Genomic DNA, 14,608 nt, shown 5'->3' on the forward strand with positions numbered 1-14,608 from the left:
CTTTATCAACTCAACATGAAAATCTCAAACTTTTATAAAATAACATAGTTCCAACATAAGGAAATAAATTCAACAATCCTCAAGAAAACATCAACTAAATGAAAACACGTCCCGATGTTACACTATCAGAGTGGAATACATAAATACTAAGTATAACTCGAAAATGATAGAATGAAGTATGCATCTACGCCAATCCTTCCATAAAACAACAATTAATGCTCCCCTACCTGGGTATTTGTACCATCGACTCAACGAGCCATACAAGCAAAAAAATGGTGAGAAATACATTCATAATGTTAATGGTGTATATAAACAGTCAGGATAGTTTTAACAACAATATTCAACCAATCGCATAAAATTGTTCATAAATATAGAACAATCATAGATGGAACTTTATGTAATACAATGTGACTCGCCTCTACTCCTTCAACATGCATGTGATACCAAGTTTTGGATTTCAGAGTTATGTTACCGATTTACCCATGTCTCTTTTTCCTCGAATGAACTAACGATTCCACCAATTAATCCAAAACCCGTCTCAGATTCCTCATATAAAACAAAGATTCCACCAATGAATCTAAGACCACCTCACTTGGCAAGGGTTTCCCAAAACCTTTAAAATTACCATTGACAATAGTTACTCAAAACCCTCGCCCTAAACTATAAAATCTACCAACATTATAATTTGCAAAGTTTTCTTAATAACCTTCGTCTCCAACTCTAAAATTGTCACAAAAAAAAAGAGTCTAAACTCATCAAAGGCAACTGACAGTTACTGAAATTGTAAAACTACTCAAAACTCGGGTGAACTATACCGTAAATCTCATAAATTCTGACCTACCGACCGACTAACACCCGTTTTCGTTGCACCACCACATTCATGCGGCCCCGTCGCCTCTATGTGATACTATTTATGCCTAGCCGCCGACGAAACTCCGCAGTGCGACAGTATTTATGTGTGGTTGTCGCTGATCCGGCGCGGCCCACTGCCACACAACACTATTCATGTTCGGTCGCCGCCAATCCAACACGACACTATTCACCTCTGGCCGTCGGCGATCTCGTGCAACATTGTTCATCTTTAGTAGTCATAGCTTTGTCGCGCGTACCCCGGCTCGATTTGATTTCCAATTTTTTTAGAATTTTCGTCAATTTGGGATTTTTCTGACTTTTTTCTGAATTTTATAATCTATTGATCCTTTCGCCCCATCGAAACTCAACCGCCTCGAAACGCATAACTAAGATTTATTCATATATTTAATTCAGCCTAAAAGGCATCAACAGGGTTCCATAACAAGTCAATAATGATTAATTGAGAATACATACCATATGCTATAAGATAAAATGAAACATTGTTAATCGATCGCCTCAAAGGGTTTTGCTCAAACCCTTTTTGGCCACAAACATCATTCACAGATAAAAGAAAATGGAGAAGACAAGAGGGTAAGGAACCTTCACTATCCCTCAATTTAGTCATCCATATATGAATAATATCCCCCTTACCTTGAAATTGTAGATCGGTGAAGCTTTTGACTCTTGAAAATATTTATATGTTCCTTCCAAGTTCCTATCGCTCTTCCTATACCTCTCTTTCTTCGGCCTCTTTTTCCAAAACACATATTTCCAACTCTCTTTATCCTATCACCCTTTTTTATTTATAATAACGTAATTTATTTCATTCTTCTCTCACCCCTCAATTCTCGTTACACCCTCACTCCTTCTATTTTCAAAAACTTTATTTTCTTATAATTCTATTATCTTATTTAAAATCAAATATTACTCTAATTTTATTAAATAACATCAATCTCTAATTTCTTATATTTAAACAAAAACAACCTTATTCCTTATTATTTTAATAAATTTCACAATACGTCTCTTCTCTTACTAATACCACCATTTTTATCTTAATTTTAAGTAAATACTATTTTTCTCCCCAAACTTATTATTCTCATATTTTCTATTAATTCCAAAATTATTTAAATTAATTAAATAATAATAATTCTAATTGAATCTCTACTCCTTCCTCAATAATTAATTTAAACAATTATAACACACAAATAAATAATATAAATTCATATAAAATCAATTAAAAGAATTAATCGAAAGTCAATGTGTTACAACTCTCCCCCACTTAAAAGAATTTCCGCTCTCGAAAATTTCCTACTAAAACATTTCTGGTTAAGACTCCCTCGATCGGTTCTCTAACTCCCACATCACGCTACCCTTAACGGTGATTGCATCAAAAGAGATATCATCTATGAAACACGTACCTTGAATCCAATCAGCAGATCCAGAGGTTTCCACACCATTCAAAGTGAAGACTTTTCCACCCGATTGTGCTTTCTTCGAATTCTGGTATTGTGTAATGATACGAGCTAATTCTCCACAAATGAAGCAAGCCACATTCGTACTCTTACAATCAGCAGCATGATGTCCCAATTTATCACACTTGGAACACTTCACGCTTCGGCTCTCAGCTGCACGGTGACTTGACTCTCAACATTTGAGACACTTTAGAGAAGAATGAGTGCCTCCCCCATTTGTTTCTTTTATGCCTACCTTCTTCTGTTGAGGCTTTTGATCCTCCTTAGCCACTAGAGTCACATACGACTTGCTATGACTCTAATTTACATTCTTCTTCTCATTAGCATTCTTGTAGTGAGCATATTTGGTTCTACTATCATCATCATATATCCTGCATTTGCTGATTGACACTGAGAAGTGACAGATCTCTAGATAACCGATAAACTGCTTGATCTTAGAACGTAAGTCATTCTCAAACTTCACGCACTTAAAACCTTCAACGTCCAGTCCATTATAGTGAGGACAATACCTGGCCAACTCTTCAAAATTAGCTACAAAGTCAGCCCCAATCATACTACCTTGCTTCAGTTGTAAGAAATTGCTCTTTCTGGCTGCAAATATTAGCTGGAAAATACTTCTCGAGAAACTCACTCTTGAAACTCACACAAGTAACTGTAGTACCTGCAACTTCCATCCTCTGACCAATATTCTCCCACCAACACCCAGCCTCTTCAGATAACATATATGTCTCAAACAACACCATCTACTCATTAGTGCACGCCATAACTATGAAAATATTCTCAATTTGTTGAAGTCAATTCAGAGCACCATGCAAATCATACCTTCCCTTGAACGTGGGCGGAGTGTTCCTTTAAAACCTTCCCAGCCCGCAAAACTCATCAACTCCACCGTTCAAATTGTTATTTTGATTTTCGTGCAGAATCGTATTCGTGTGCACCATCACTTGAGCCATTGCTCCTAAAGCATTGACTATTGCACAATCATTCTTTCTAACCATTTCTCTCTGCACAACTAGCAAATAGCCATTAGAGAAATCATGTATCGACAATGTTCATATACATGTCGTATACCAGGGAACAAATAAAATCACAAAACCTAGGCCAAATGAACTGACCAACTCTAATACCAACTATGTAACACCTTAACCCCAAAAACGCATATTTTAAAAAGTCATGCAAATTAATCTTTGTAAACTTAGCATAGGGTGTCACACCATCCTCAAACATCCTTTTCAATTATAGTTAAGCAGAGGAAGAGCAGCCCCCTTTTTTTAAAGAAGTTTTAGCTAATTGATGAATTGTTTTGATCCACCCATTAACAATCCAATCCAACTTCATTCAATTCACCTATTTTGCCACTCCTAATGAAAACCTCTATGTCTTAAAAGCTCCAGTCACCTTTTTTTCCCTTTTTCTCATACTAGTTGTAATATTTGACATGATATATTATGTCATCTTTCTACTTTTGTTCATAAACATTGAGCTTCTCAATGTTCGAGTATTTCTTACAATTCCAATAAAAACTTACCTTGTGATTAATGTTAATTGACTAAACAAAAGTGTTTACCTTACCCTGCTAGTATTAGTCTATCTTTAAAGCCCTTTGATCTTTTCCATGTTGATATTTAGGGTCCATACTCAACTCCCTTTATTTCTGGTCTCGGATTTTGTTCTCTCTCTCTTATAGATGTTTGTACTAAGTTTACTTGGATTATCTTTATGAATTATAAAACTGAAATTAGAAATCATTTGACTAACTTCATCACAAGTTTTGAAAACGAAATATTGTGCACTAGCAACCCTCACCTCTGAAGTATAATGATTGCATTATCTCTTCCAAGACCTACACATAAAATTCTCCTAACCAACTTCTATTACTGTGACACAATAGATATATTGTCTACTTGGGTCAATAACCCAACCTAAATATATAGAAATCGACTGCCATATCATTAGAGAGAAATTGGAAAATATTCTCATCAAACTCTTCTCAATCTCCTCCCATACTCAAATTGTAGATGTTCTCACGAAAGTGTTTGCTTTCTTCAGCTTGTGGGGGAGTTTTAACATTAAAAAAATTAGGTTTATAATGAAAAGTTAGAAAGTTAAGAAGTTATTTTTATCTTCTAATTGGTATAAAATCTTTTAATTAAATATGAAAGAGAATTTATTTTTCTCTGATTCGGTCTCATATTCCAAACAAAACTTACTAATTTAATGAACTAAAGTTAGAGTTTTTAATGGGAGGAGAATATGCGATTAAATTAGTTTTGCAAACATATGTAGTATTTGAAAAACAAAATGCAACACAGGCCATTTCAATTCTTTGTAAGTTTGTTTCAATTTGACCTTGAACTGTAGTCGCATTTTCAACATTCAACTAAGAGTGTCATACACTTTTGCATTTTTTTATCCTATATAAACCTTTGCGGCCATTAAAAAAATATATAGACCTTTTGTGTCATTTAAAAGAAAAAATAGACCTTTTGCCTTAAGAAGTGGCAATATTGAAATTGAAATTCATGTCAATCCTTTCTTTATTTTTTGTCTGTCAAGTCAAGCCCTTCTTCCCCCTTTTTATATTGCACTCTTAGCCATGTCTTAGACTAATTTTTCTAATTTTCTTTTTTAATTCGTTGATAGAAAATTGCATTCTTGTACCCAAAAGGAATCATTGTCAAAATGAAAAAGTTAAAAAGACACCTATTTTCTTTAAGTGTTAGATATATATTGAATTTTTTTTATTTGCGCAACTGATTACAATTACATAGTGTGAATTTAAGAGTTGTGTTATTTAATACGAAATAATTTAAAGAAGAAATATAAGAATACACACGTGTCACTATTTTAGAGGTGGGTTTTAAATTAATTTTAAATTTAATTTTCTTTTTAATAAGGATCATGGATTTGTGGTGATAATAAATTGTTGTGATTTATTCTTACATTTCTTGTTTTCTCATTTTCTTACTAATAAGCATTTTCCGTTAATTTAAACCAACATTATCTTGTTCGTTTATTTTTAAAATTGTAATGCCATTACTTAAATAAATTTATTCATTTACGTTCTATGTTTATATAAGATCGAGCATGTCTAATCAACGAGACAGAATGGATAGGGTTTTTATTTCCTTAAATTTAAAAATAAATTTTTAAACAATTTTCATTCTCTGTTTGTTCTCTAACAAAAATAATAAATTAAAACTTAAATTTATTTTAAACAGGTTCGAGTATCTCCACCCTATCATCATTCATGTAATAAAATTGAATTTTTAATAAAAATATTCATTTTTTTAAACATCAAAATATATTATAAGTAATAATAAAATAAAATAATATGAAAAAATTACATACTCACATTTCAAATATTTTAAATAATTAAAATAAATTAAAATATTAAAATAATGATTATATATTTAATATTTTAAATTATCAAAAATAAATAATAAAATATATGAAGAATTAAACGGGCAGGTTCGAAGTGAATACTAGCGAAAATAGTTTATCCCCATACTCCTACATTATACCAATTCTGACCGAAATGCCTTGTATAAATAGTTTATTTGTTTTATTTTTTCACCTTTTCCTTCATTCGCTTTCCAAGAGCTATGAACCAGAGAGAAAATTTTTCATGCCTAAAATCATTGAACAAGTTCTTTGTCCATAATCTTCAAACCGAAAACCATGTAGTAAGTTTTCTGGTTTTTGAAAGACACTAAAACTCTTTGAGCAAGTTATCCAGTTTATTGAAACACATCGAAAATCTTTTTGAAAGTCATCTGGTTCATTAGAAAATAACACTGAATATCTTTCTGCAAGTATTCCGGGGACATGACGGTCGAATCCCATTATTTGTTGGTGCAGGCCGAGGCGCTCTGATGGCAGATGACAATGAGCATATAGGTGGATATTTATCTGCTCCACAATTGGTAGGGTTTCTAGAAGGGTCGTACGATACGTCTCTTTTGGAAAAGTACAAGCTTCATATTGCTCTCCATATATATGGTTTGGCGAGATAAGTAAATGACAATAATTTTATGTTGAATAATGGTAATTTTTAATTTTATGTTTTATAATATATACTTTCAATTGTTTTCATGATAGAGGTCCAAAGAAAGAGCTGAAGGTTGCTGCTAGACACGAAAACAAAATTATATCAAGGGTTCCTCATTGTCTCCCACTAGAGATGTGGAGATGGATGAATAAGTCTAGTCTATCTTCACTCTTGAGAACCAGATTGACGAGGATAGACCAAAACTTGGTATCAACATTTGTAGATAGATCACATTCAAAGACATTGTCATTTCACATGTCATTTGGCGATAGGAGCATTACACTGGATGATGTTTCTTGTCTATTTCACCCGCCTATCAGGGGCTAGTTCTGGACCCTTTGAGTTGTCTCTAAAAAAGTTATTGTTTATCTTGCTGATGACTACTTAGGAGTGTCATTAGTGAGGCAACACCATATGCCCTTTCTTGTAAGGGTGCTTATTTTAAGCTAAAATGGACGCACGAGTTATTCACGCGTCATCGATCTGCTTCTAGATGGGACTGTGCGACCAAAACGTAATATGATGATGTCGGTAGGGTCCACGATTTTTGTCGACAAAACTTATATGCTTGTCGAGGCACGATATATGTTACTATTTATGGACTTGGGTGGACGTGGGAGATATAGTTGGATAGCAGTTGTGTTGCTCACCCTTTATAGGTATCTCAGATATGCTTCCATGTTTACTTGCAAGCAGCTCGGAGGATATGCACTCTTCTACAAGTATTTATTTTTTATTTTTTATTAATAGTATTAATTTTGTAATGGTGCTAGATTAAAGAGTATTTTTCAACTATTGGAAGAAAGGGGGATAATTGGAAAGCAGCTGATAGTTTTGGACTCCTCGAACTAGGGTCGTATAAGCAAGAAGCACTGAAGGTGGATGAGGTCTTATGTTTGTATTAGACGAGATGGCACTTAATGATGTCATATAATGCTTATTGTGCGATCATAGAGTATGGCGTCCATTTGATGATATACGCGTGTATAAGGGGTGTCTGAAGTAGGGTGACACAATTATTCCATTCACAGTTGTTTCATACATGCATTTTGAACCAACGTTTTTGTTTATATGAAATCGACATGGCAAATTAATTGTCCTTGGAAACACAACTCCAATTGCTTTCATCAAAGCAAGATCTATATCAGTCAAAATCACTTGAAGACACAAATCTTTCTTCATGAACAATTGTTTCAGCTTATCTAATAACCAACAAAAAAATTGTGTGCTTAGATTCCATATAGACAAATGCAACACCAAATGTCAACTCGGTTGATGTCATGCCAACTATTTCAAATTGAAATTGTCTATATTTGTTTGTCTTGTAAGTGATGTCCATGACTAACACAATAGAAAAATATTCAACAACTTAATTGAATCTGGGTGAACCCAAAATAATATCTCTCACAACTTAAGTGATCTCTTTCTCTACTCTAGTAAACATAACTTGTGTCCCCTATGAGTTTAAACAAATGTTGTACTCACTTCTAGGATGACCTTTTATCTCTTTTTTGTATCACACTCTTATGCTTATATATTTGCGTGATCAGAGTATTCTTTGAATCTCGTTTTTGTAAGAAAAAGCAATATGTATCTAGTTGGAATATGTCTTTGTCCAATCAACAAATATTGCTTCTTATTTGTGCCCAACCTACCAACAAAAAAAAATGACCTTCTAATCTATCAGGTAAACCATGGTTATGAATTCATATTTTACATCAATCTTCCATTTGAACCCATCTTTTGACGTTGTCGACCTAATTTTGAATGGACATCCACTTTTTTTTAGTGACACTTTGTGTTCCAATATTTGTATCCTTGTATTTTTCACCTTTATTACAATCAAATATTATTTTGTTGCTTCTCTCTCTCTAACTTGTTTTGGTATCTAAACGAGCGATGATAACAATTACTTTCTTTTTAATTCCAACCTCTTTAATTCACCTTATCACTTCTTCTCGTGAATCAAATATATGTGTAACTGAGAATGCATCAGAGGTATTCACACATATTTAATTTTTACCGCATATTTTTACCGAATTTATTGAAACATGCGGAAAATCACTTGAAAATTCACCAATTTTTTTTTTAAAAGTTTGGTACATTTTGAAGTTTTGCTTATTTTTTAAGTTATCCAATAAACCTGTACTATATCAAAAACAAGGTGTTTCTTCATTCAAACAAAATTGCCCAAACTTTTTTAAAATCCGATAATTTGTATCAAGGGCAAATGCATAATCCCAACCACTTTGGAGGGTGTCGGATACAACTCGAGGGTGGCAGAAGATTTCTCTTGACTGAGACTACCACCAAAAAATGACAGACTATAACAAAATTAGCCCCAATCTATTTAATTATTTCACAAAAATTAAAAATATATAAATGACGAAAATAACAATGCAACTTTATCTCTATTTAGTATTTATATTTTTTGTACTACTATAAAACATTAGAATGTTAATGTTTCATTTAGATGAGGTACATAGCATATTACCTCCTTGCCTTCATCACCCTTTTACCCGTGCAACTTCTTGTTTTTTAATTTTTTGTGTTAGTGTTGCGAGTATTCAAATGTGTTGATTTCTAAAAAATTACAATTACTCATGGCAATTTTATCAACTCTTCCAAAAACACGTTTATAGGAAACACTAAACTTTGATTTTAACGGATCCTTATACTAAGGAGTCTAATATCCAACATTCATGTTCAATAGAAACAAGACTAAATAGTAGTAGCAAGTCAAGTCTAGTTTAAACCCTAGAGAATAACTAAACTGATAACCATGAAAATAACTGGTATAATAATCATCCATTAAACAATTCAAATCATCTCAAACATTACACCAATGTTTCTCAGAACAGTGCTGGGGCTTCCGAGATCACCACCATTCATCAAAAATCAACCACTCCCTGACAGAACCTGGAAAAGAAAAACAGGAAAATGTCGGTTAATAGAAATGCATCCAATTTTACTGTTCTGGTGAAAATTCTGAATTATTGAATAAAATTATAAATACCTGGCGTGGTGATCGTGGAGATGCTGAACGTGAGGGTGAGCGTGATCGTGATTTTGGCCTGTAATTGAATAAAGTACTTGAAAATTTGGGGATTTGCACCAACTTAAAAAATAAAATCATATTTATAAGAACAGTATGTTTTATGTACCTTGAAGCCTTGATTGGTGATGCTGATCTGGATCTAGAAATAGATCGTGACCTGGACACAGATCGCCCCAAAGATCTACTGCATAATGAAATAACACGATTTTCCATAGTAAGTATGTATGTCTAAAAGAAATTACAATGTACCACAAGTCAACATCAGAGAGTCGCAGCACCTTCTAGCCCTTTTTGGACTTCTGCTCCGGCTGGGGCTTCTGCTGCGGCTCCTTGAACGACTGCTCTCATACTTCTTCACCTGCAAGATAATAGTTTTATTCATGTATAATTCTCCCGATAATACTTCTCATACAAACTGTGAAATAGTAATCTACCCAAGCATCAAGTGAAATATGCAACTTCAGCTTATAGAGAAAAAAACAAAGACTAGATAAAGGGTGCAAGATCTTTCACCATATAAGAGTTTAAAAGATCTGTTGCAAATCACATTTTAAAATAATAATGTAGATTAAAGCCTCTCACAGACAAGTTAATAAACATTAGTGCAGATCAGGTTACCCGAATATATGATCTTGCCCAAGGATTTTTGAACTCAGTGTCATCCAGTTTTCGAATCTGTGAAAAAGGAAGTATGTTAGAGAACAAATGGAAAGGGAATCAAGTACCAATCTTGATATAATTCATCAAAATTTAACTCTTACAGCATATTTCATGTCATCATAATTAGTGTAATCAACAAGGCCAAAAGTCCCTGAACAGAAAACAGTGGTATGAGTGATAGGAATGAAAACTATAATGCAAGCACAAAAATATAAGGAAAACAGTGTATTCCCTAAAATATGAAGTTAGAAGTAGCCATCTGATATCACAATGGCTTATTCTGGAAACCGTAGCGTAGACATTGTATAATTTCAGGTGCTTTACCTCTCATTCAGCATTTGGTCAAGAAACTAAAATCAGAGCTTGCATTGAAACAATTGGCATACTGGACTATATTCTCAGGTATAAGGTTCAGCATCTTAAACATGATTATCTTCTTTCTCTCAGTCTTAAATAAATTCATGATCAGCTGAATAAGGTCTACATGGTCATTAATGGCAAACAAAAGAGACGTTGGGCTGATTATGTCTGTGCAAATTAGTAGTGGTTTCCATTGAGGGGAGCTTCAACCCATTCAAATATTAGTTTAATACAAAACAGGTGGGAGCTTCAACCCAAGTTATTATCTTTTAGTAAGCCTTGGTTTCTTTTATACCACTCAGATGAAGAAGAAAATACAAAATATGGACTGTAAAACAGCATAAATATGGAATAAAACCTGATAATGACATGGCACAAACAAAAATGAATGTGTACCTTCACTATCACGGGAAACTTCAGCAAAACAAACATCACCAGCTTTTCGCATATGATCCTGAAACCGAATATTAAAATTATAGGTGATGATGATTTGAATATTTGTTATTTGTTATTTTTCAGTGTAAATATTTTGATACCTTCAAATCTTGCCAGGATGCAGAAGATGGGAGTCCACGAACAATAACTGCAGTTAACCATAAAGACTAAGATTTGTGGCGTATACAAAATCATGAAAACAAAATATATTCAACAACTGGCTGATCAATAATATTGCATATAACAAACATCACTGGTAATTATTGAAGCACGTAAAGAAAACAGACACATACAAAAAATTCTAAAAATTACAAATTTATACACATGCAGACGAAATTCATGTACAATGGGTCCACAGTTTTAACTTCTCAGCATGAAAATCTTAGAATGATATGAATCCAGAAGATTTTAATTCTCTTTTTGACAGAAACTTTAAGTGGAAACGAAAGTAAAGGGGAATCTCTGAAGAGACTCACCTCGAAACTCAGAATGGCGAGAGACACCAAATCTTCCCCCACCAGCACCACCGCCACCACCTCCTCCGCCACCCCCGCCACCGCCGCCACCACTGCCACCATACCCCCGTCGATCACTTGATGATGGCCCCCTACCTCCATGGGCAAGCTCCACCTACAACAATAACAGATGAGGGATGCTGACAAAAGTATTCACCTCACAGGATAAAAGTTGGAAAAGCTCCTTTACCCTTAATCGACAGCCATCAAAGTTGTAACCATCCCTACCCCGAATAGCATCTTCTGCATCTCGAGCATTGTCAAACTACCAAGCCAAAATACAAGTAAATTAGAGGTGGAAAAGGGGTTCGAAGTATTGATCACAAAGAAATAGAGTAATGATGAATACCTCAACAAAACAATAACACGGAGGGCGAGGAGGAACTTTCAATTCAATTTCCATTATGCGGCCATACTGTTGAGGGAAAAATGGAAAACCATTGTAACATGAGTACATTAGTACACAACAACCAACTCCACTCATTGACCCTCATTACCACATAAAAGATAAACACTAAGCAAAGGCTATAATTAAGGGCCAGAGCCAAATCCATAGGTTTATAAAGTTCAGCAAACTATTGCTCATTCAAAGGTAAATGGGTCCAATAAAGCCAAATCAAGAATTTAGGATCATTATTAATCTTTATCTCTGCTCGTATGTCATAAGAATTGAATTCCAGTTAATTAAAACTAAACAAAATAGAGATGAAAAAAATTAAATGTTTAGTAAAGAAATTCCGAGTCCAAAATTTACAAGGGTTTAAAAGTAGGTTCAACATAACAGGTGAAAATAAAAAGTTCAAAACCCAAGCAAATTGAATAAACACAAAATATCATGAAAGGAGCACCTTAACATAAAGCACAAGAAAAGTACACGGATCAAACCTTGTAGAACAGATCATCAATTTCTGATTCCCTTACATCAGAGGGCAGGTTGCCAACATAGATTGTGCGAGAAAAGCGACTACTCATATCTGATTGGAGAAATTATACAATTCGTCTACAAACAAAAAATGGCTCATCAGCAAAATGTAAATCTATTACTTTCCGAAGCCGAGCCTTAAACCTGAAACATCTAACTATCATCATTACACTAATGATTACACAAACAAAAGTAAATAAAACCAAAACTATGAAGCAAACCAATAGAGCAATCCTTGAGGTGAGCCATGCTCCACAAGCTCCATTGCTCATTTGCTCCAAGAAGCTCCAAAGCAATAACAATATTGAAAATAAATTTGATCTCCTCATCCTTTCCAGAACACTAGCAGGCATACAACACCTTCTGAGAGTGAGGAAGAATCTCCAATTATTTAAAAAAATAACCACAACTCCACCCCGATTCTCCCACTCCCAACTCTATATTTCTATGTTTGATTGCAAAGCTCATTTTTGTCCAAGCTGCGCTTGTCATCTATCATAAAGAAAGCATTGGTGTCATGAGATCAAATTATGATCGACATATACTCAACAAGTTACCTTAACGTTACCCCTTAGTTGTTTTATCTACTGATTCTCTTGGACATTTCTATACCCTCACTATCTGAACTACCACAAATCCCTTACTATAATACCCTTTTACCAGCTTCTTCAACCTCTATGCATATTTCACCCGGGTGAAATGAAACCCTAATCACTTTTGGCGATCTTACTAAGCAGAATCTTCGGAAAATGCAACCAATAACGAACAAAGTGAGCCAGAGAAAACTGAAATTACAAACTTTTAAAGAATTTGAAATTCGGAGCTCACCGATGAATGAGATCAAATTTACCTCAAAACCCTAACAGAATATGGGACAACTCGAAATTCAATGCATGCGAAAATGAATAAAAATTGAAGAAGTGGGTAGTGACTTAATGTACACCATACCAGAAAGTTGATAGCTTGAGTACCCAATCGAGCCTTCGCGAAACTGAACCCGGAGCTGGAAAACAGATCCTTGCAAAATCGAGAGAGTGAGAAGAGAATGAGGTAGAGGATTAGGGTTGAAATTTATGGATCCAAAATGGGTTTGGGCCTCAATTAACAATACGAGCCCATCTCTCATGTCAATGTAATTGTTGAAAAATTTAAGGGGTTATTTTTGGGAATTTCTCATTGCACACTTGTATTTTCTCCTAAATCTTGTGTTAAATTTATAAAATGCCCTTTATTTTTGGAGATATATCTCCGAACGCACAAATTCTTTATTTTATTTAAAGGTGAATTTAAAGATGTTTCTACGAAGGAAAATGTAGGGTATGTTCGTAGATGGATCAAGATCCTCTCTCATTCTCCTTCTTCTGTTGTGTGTGCAGCCTTGATCACACTCATTAGATCAATTATATATCTCTCTTGCTCTTAGTAAATTTTATTTATTTATTTGTCCAACTATTGGATTTAAGGCAGGAAAGACAGCCAAATGAAATAGGCAGGAGAAAATCCTTATTCGTTCGCAGATACATCTACAAAATAACCTTTTTTTAATTCAAGAAAATATTTCAGAGATGCATCTCCAAACTAGGTGAGTGTATTTAAACGAGCGCCATGCTCTCTCTTTTTCCACCTTCTTCATTTTCAGAAACGTAACATTTTGTGTCTCTCCCTCTCTCCTTCTCCCCATTTTCAGTTCACACTTAATCTCAAGTTTTGAAGCAACTTCAGGTCATTTGCTTGTATCTTGGCATTCCCAAATCCCTCTAATACTACATTCAACAATTTACGTCCTTATCAACACATTTTTAAGTAAGTTTCTCATTCAGCTTATTTTGAGTTTTGATTAATGTATTAGCTCAAATATGTTCGTTTTAATGCATTAGATAGCATTAGCATTTGAAATAGATTATGTGTAGGATTTGTTTATATGACTTTGGTGATTTTAAGGAGTTTTGAATGGTTAAGGAAATGGCAGAAATGTTTCTGCCATGGAAATACAAAAATGGTGTTTTTTCAGAGATGTATCTCCGAAGTGTGTTCTTTGTGGTGTTTGGAGATACATGATTGAAAACAATGAAAGGATACGTGGAACCCTCATACACTAACATCGTTTGTTAAGTTTTTTACAAGGATAATGGTTGGAAACAGCGAAAGGATGAGACTCGGCCGCCCCACCCTAACCGCGTCTGTTCGTCGTGAGAGGGCTCGTCGGAATGAGGAGGCTAGAGCAGTCCCTATGCCTCACGATAAGGAAGCGTCGATCTCTAAGAGTCGACTATCACAGGGTCG

At 34.4% G+C, this 14,608-nt stretch overlaps 1 protein-coding gene across 3 annotated transcripts; it reads right to left on the reverse strand.

Moving 5' to 3' along the window:
- Nucleotides 1–9,029: 9,029 nt before the first annotated feature.
- On the reverse strand, nt 9,030–13,429 carry LOC131630379 (serine/arginine-rich splicing factor SR34A-like). 3 transcript variants are annotated; one of them, XM_058901165.1, is made up of 14 exons: nt 13,274–13,401; nt 12,547–12,817; nt 12,289–12,403; nt 11,753–11,818; nt 11,594–11,668; nt 11,365–11,518; nt 10,990–11,036; nt 10,850–10,907; nt 10,195–10,244; nt 10,052–10,108; nt 9,712–9,791; nt 9,540–9,617; nt 9,392–9,449; nt 9,030–9,294 (listed from the first exon to the last, which is right to left on the reverse strand). In XM_058901165.1, exons 3-14 carry the CDS (start codon nt 12,373–12,375, stop codon nt 9,274–9,276), a joined length of 831 nt encoding a protein of 276 aa, XP_058757148.1. In that variant the 5' UTR covers nt 12,376–12,403; nt 12,547–12,817; nt 13,274–13,401; the 3' UTR covers nt 9,030–9,273. The 3 variants fall into 3 exon arrangements, with proteins under 3 accessions (XP_058757148.1, XP_058757149.1, XP_058757147.1); XM_058901166.1 differs by lacking the exon at nt 12,547–12,817 and having other exon boundaries at nt 9,540–9,614; nt 13,274–13,429; XM_058901164.1 differs by lacking the exon at nt 12,547–12,817 and having other exon boundaries at nt 13,274–13,429.
- Nucleotides 13,430–14,608: the final 1,179 nt, after the last annotated feature.

The sequence above is a fragment of the Vicia villosa genome, unplaced genomic scaffold, assembly GCF_029867415.1.
Source record: "Vicia villosa cultivar HV-30 ecotype Madison, WI unplaced genomic scaffold, Vvil1.0 ctg.000677F_1_1, whole genome shotgun sequence".
Lineage (NCBI taxonomy): Eukaryota > Viridiplantae > Streptophyta > Magnoliopsida > Fabales > Fabaceae > Vicia > Vicia villosa.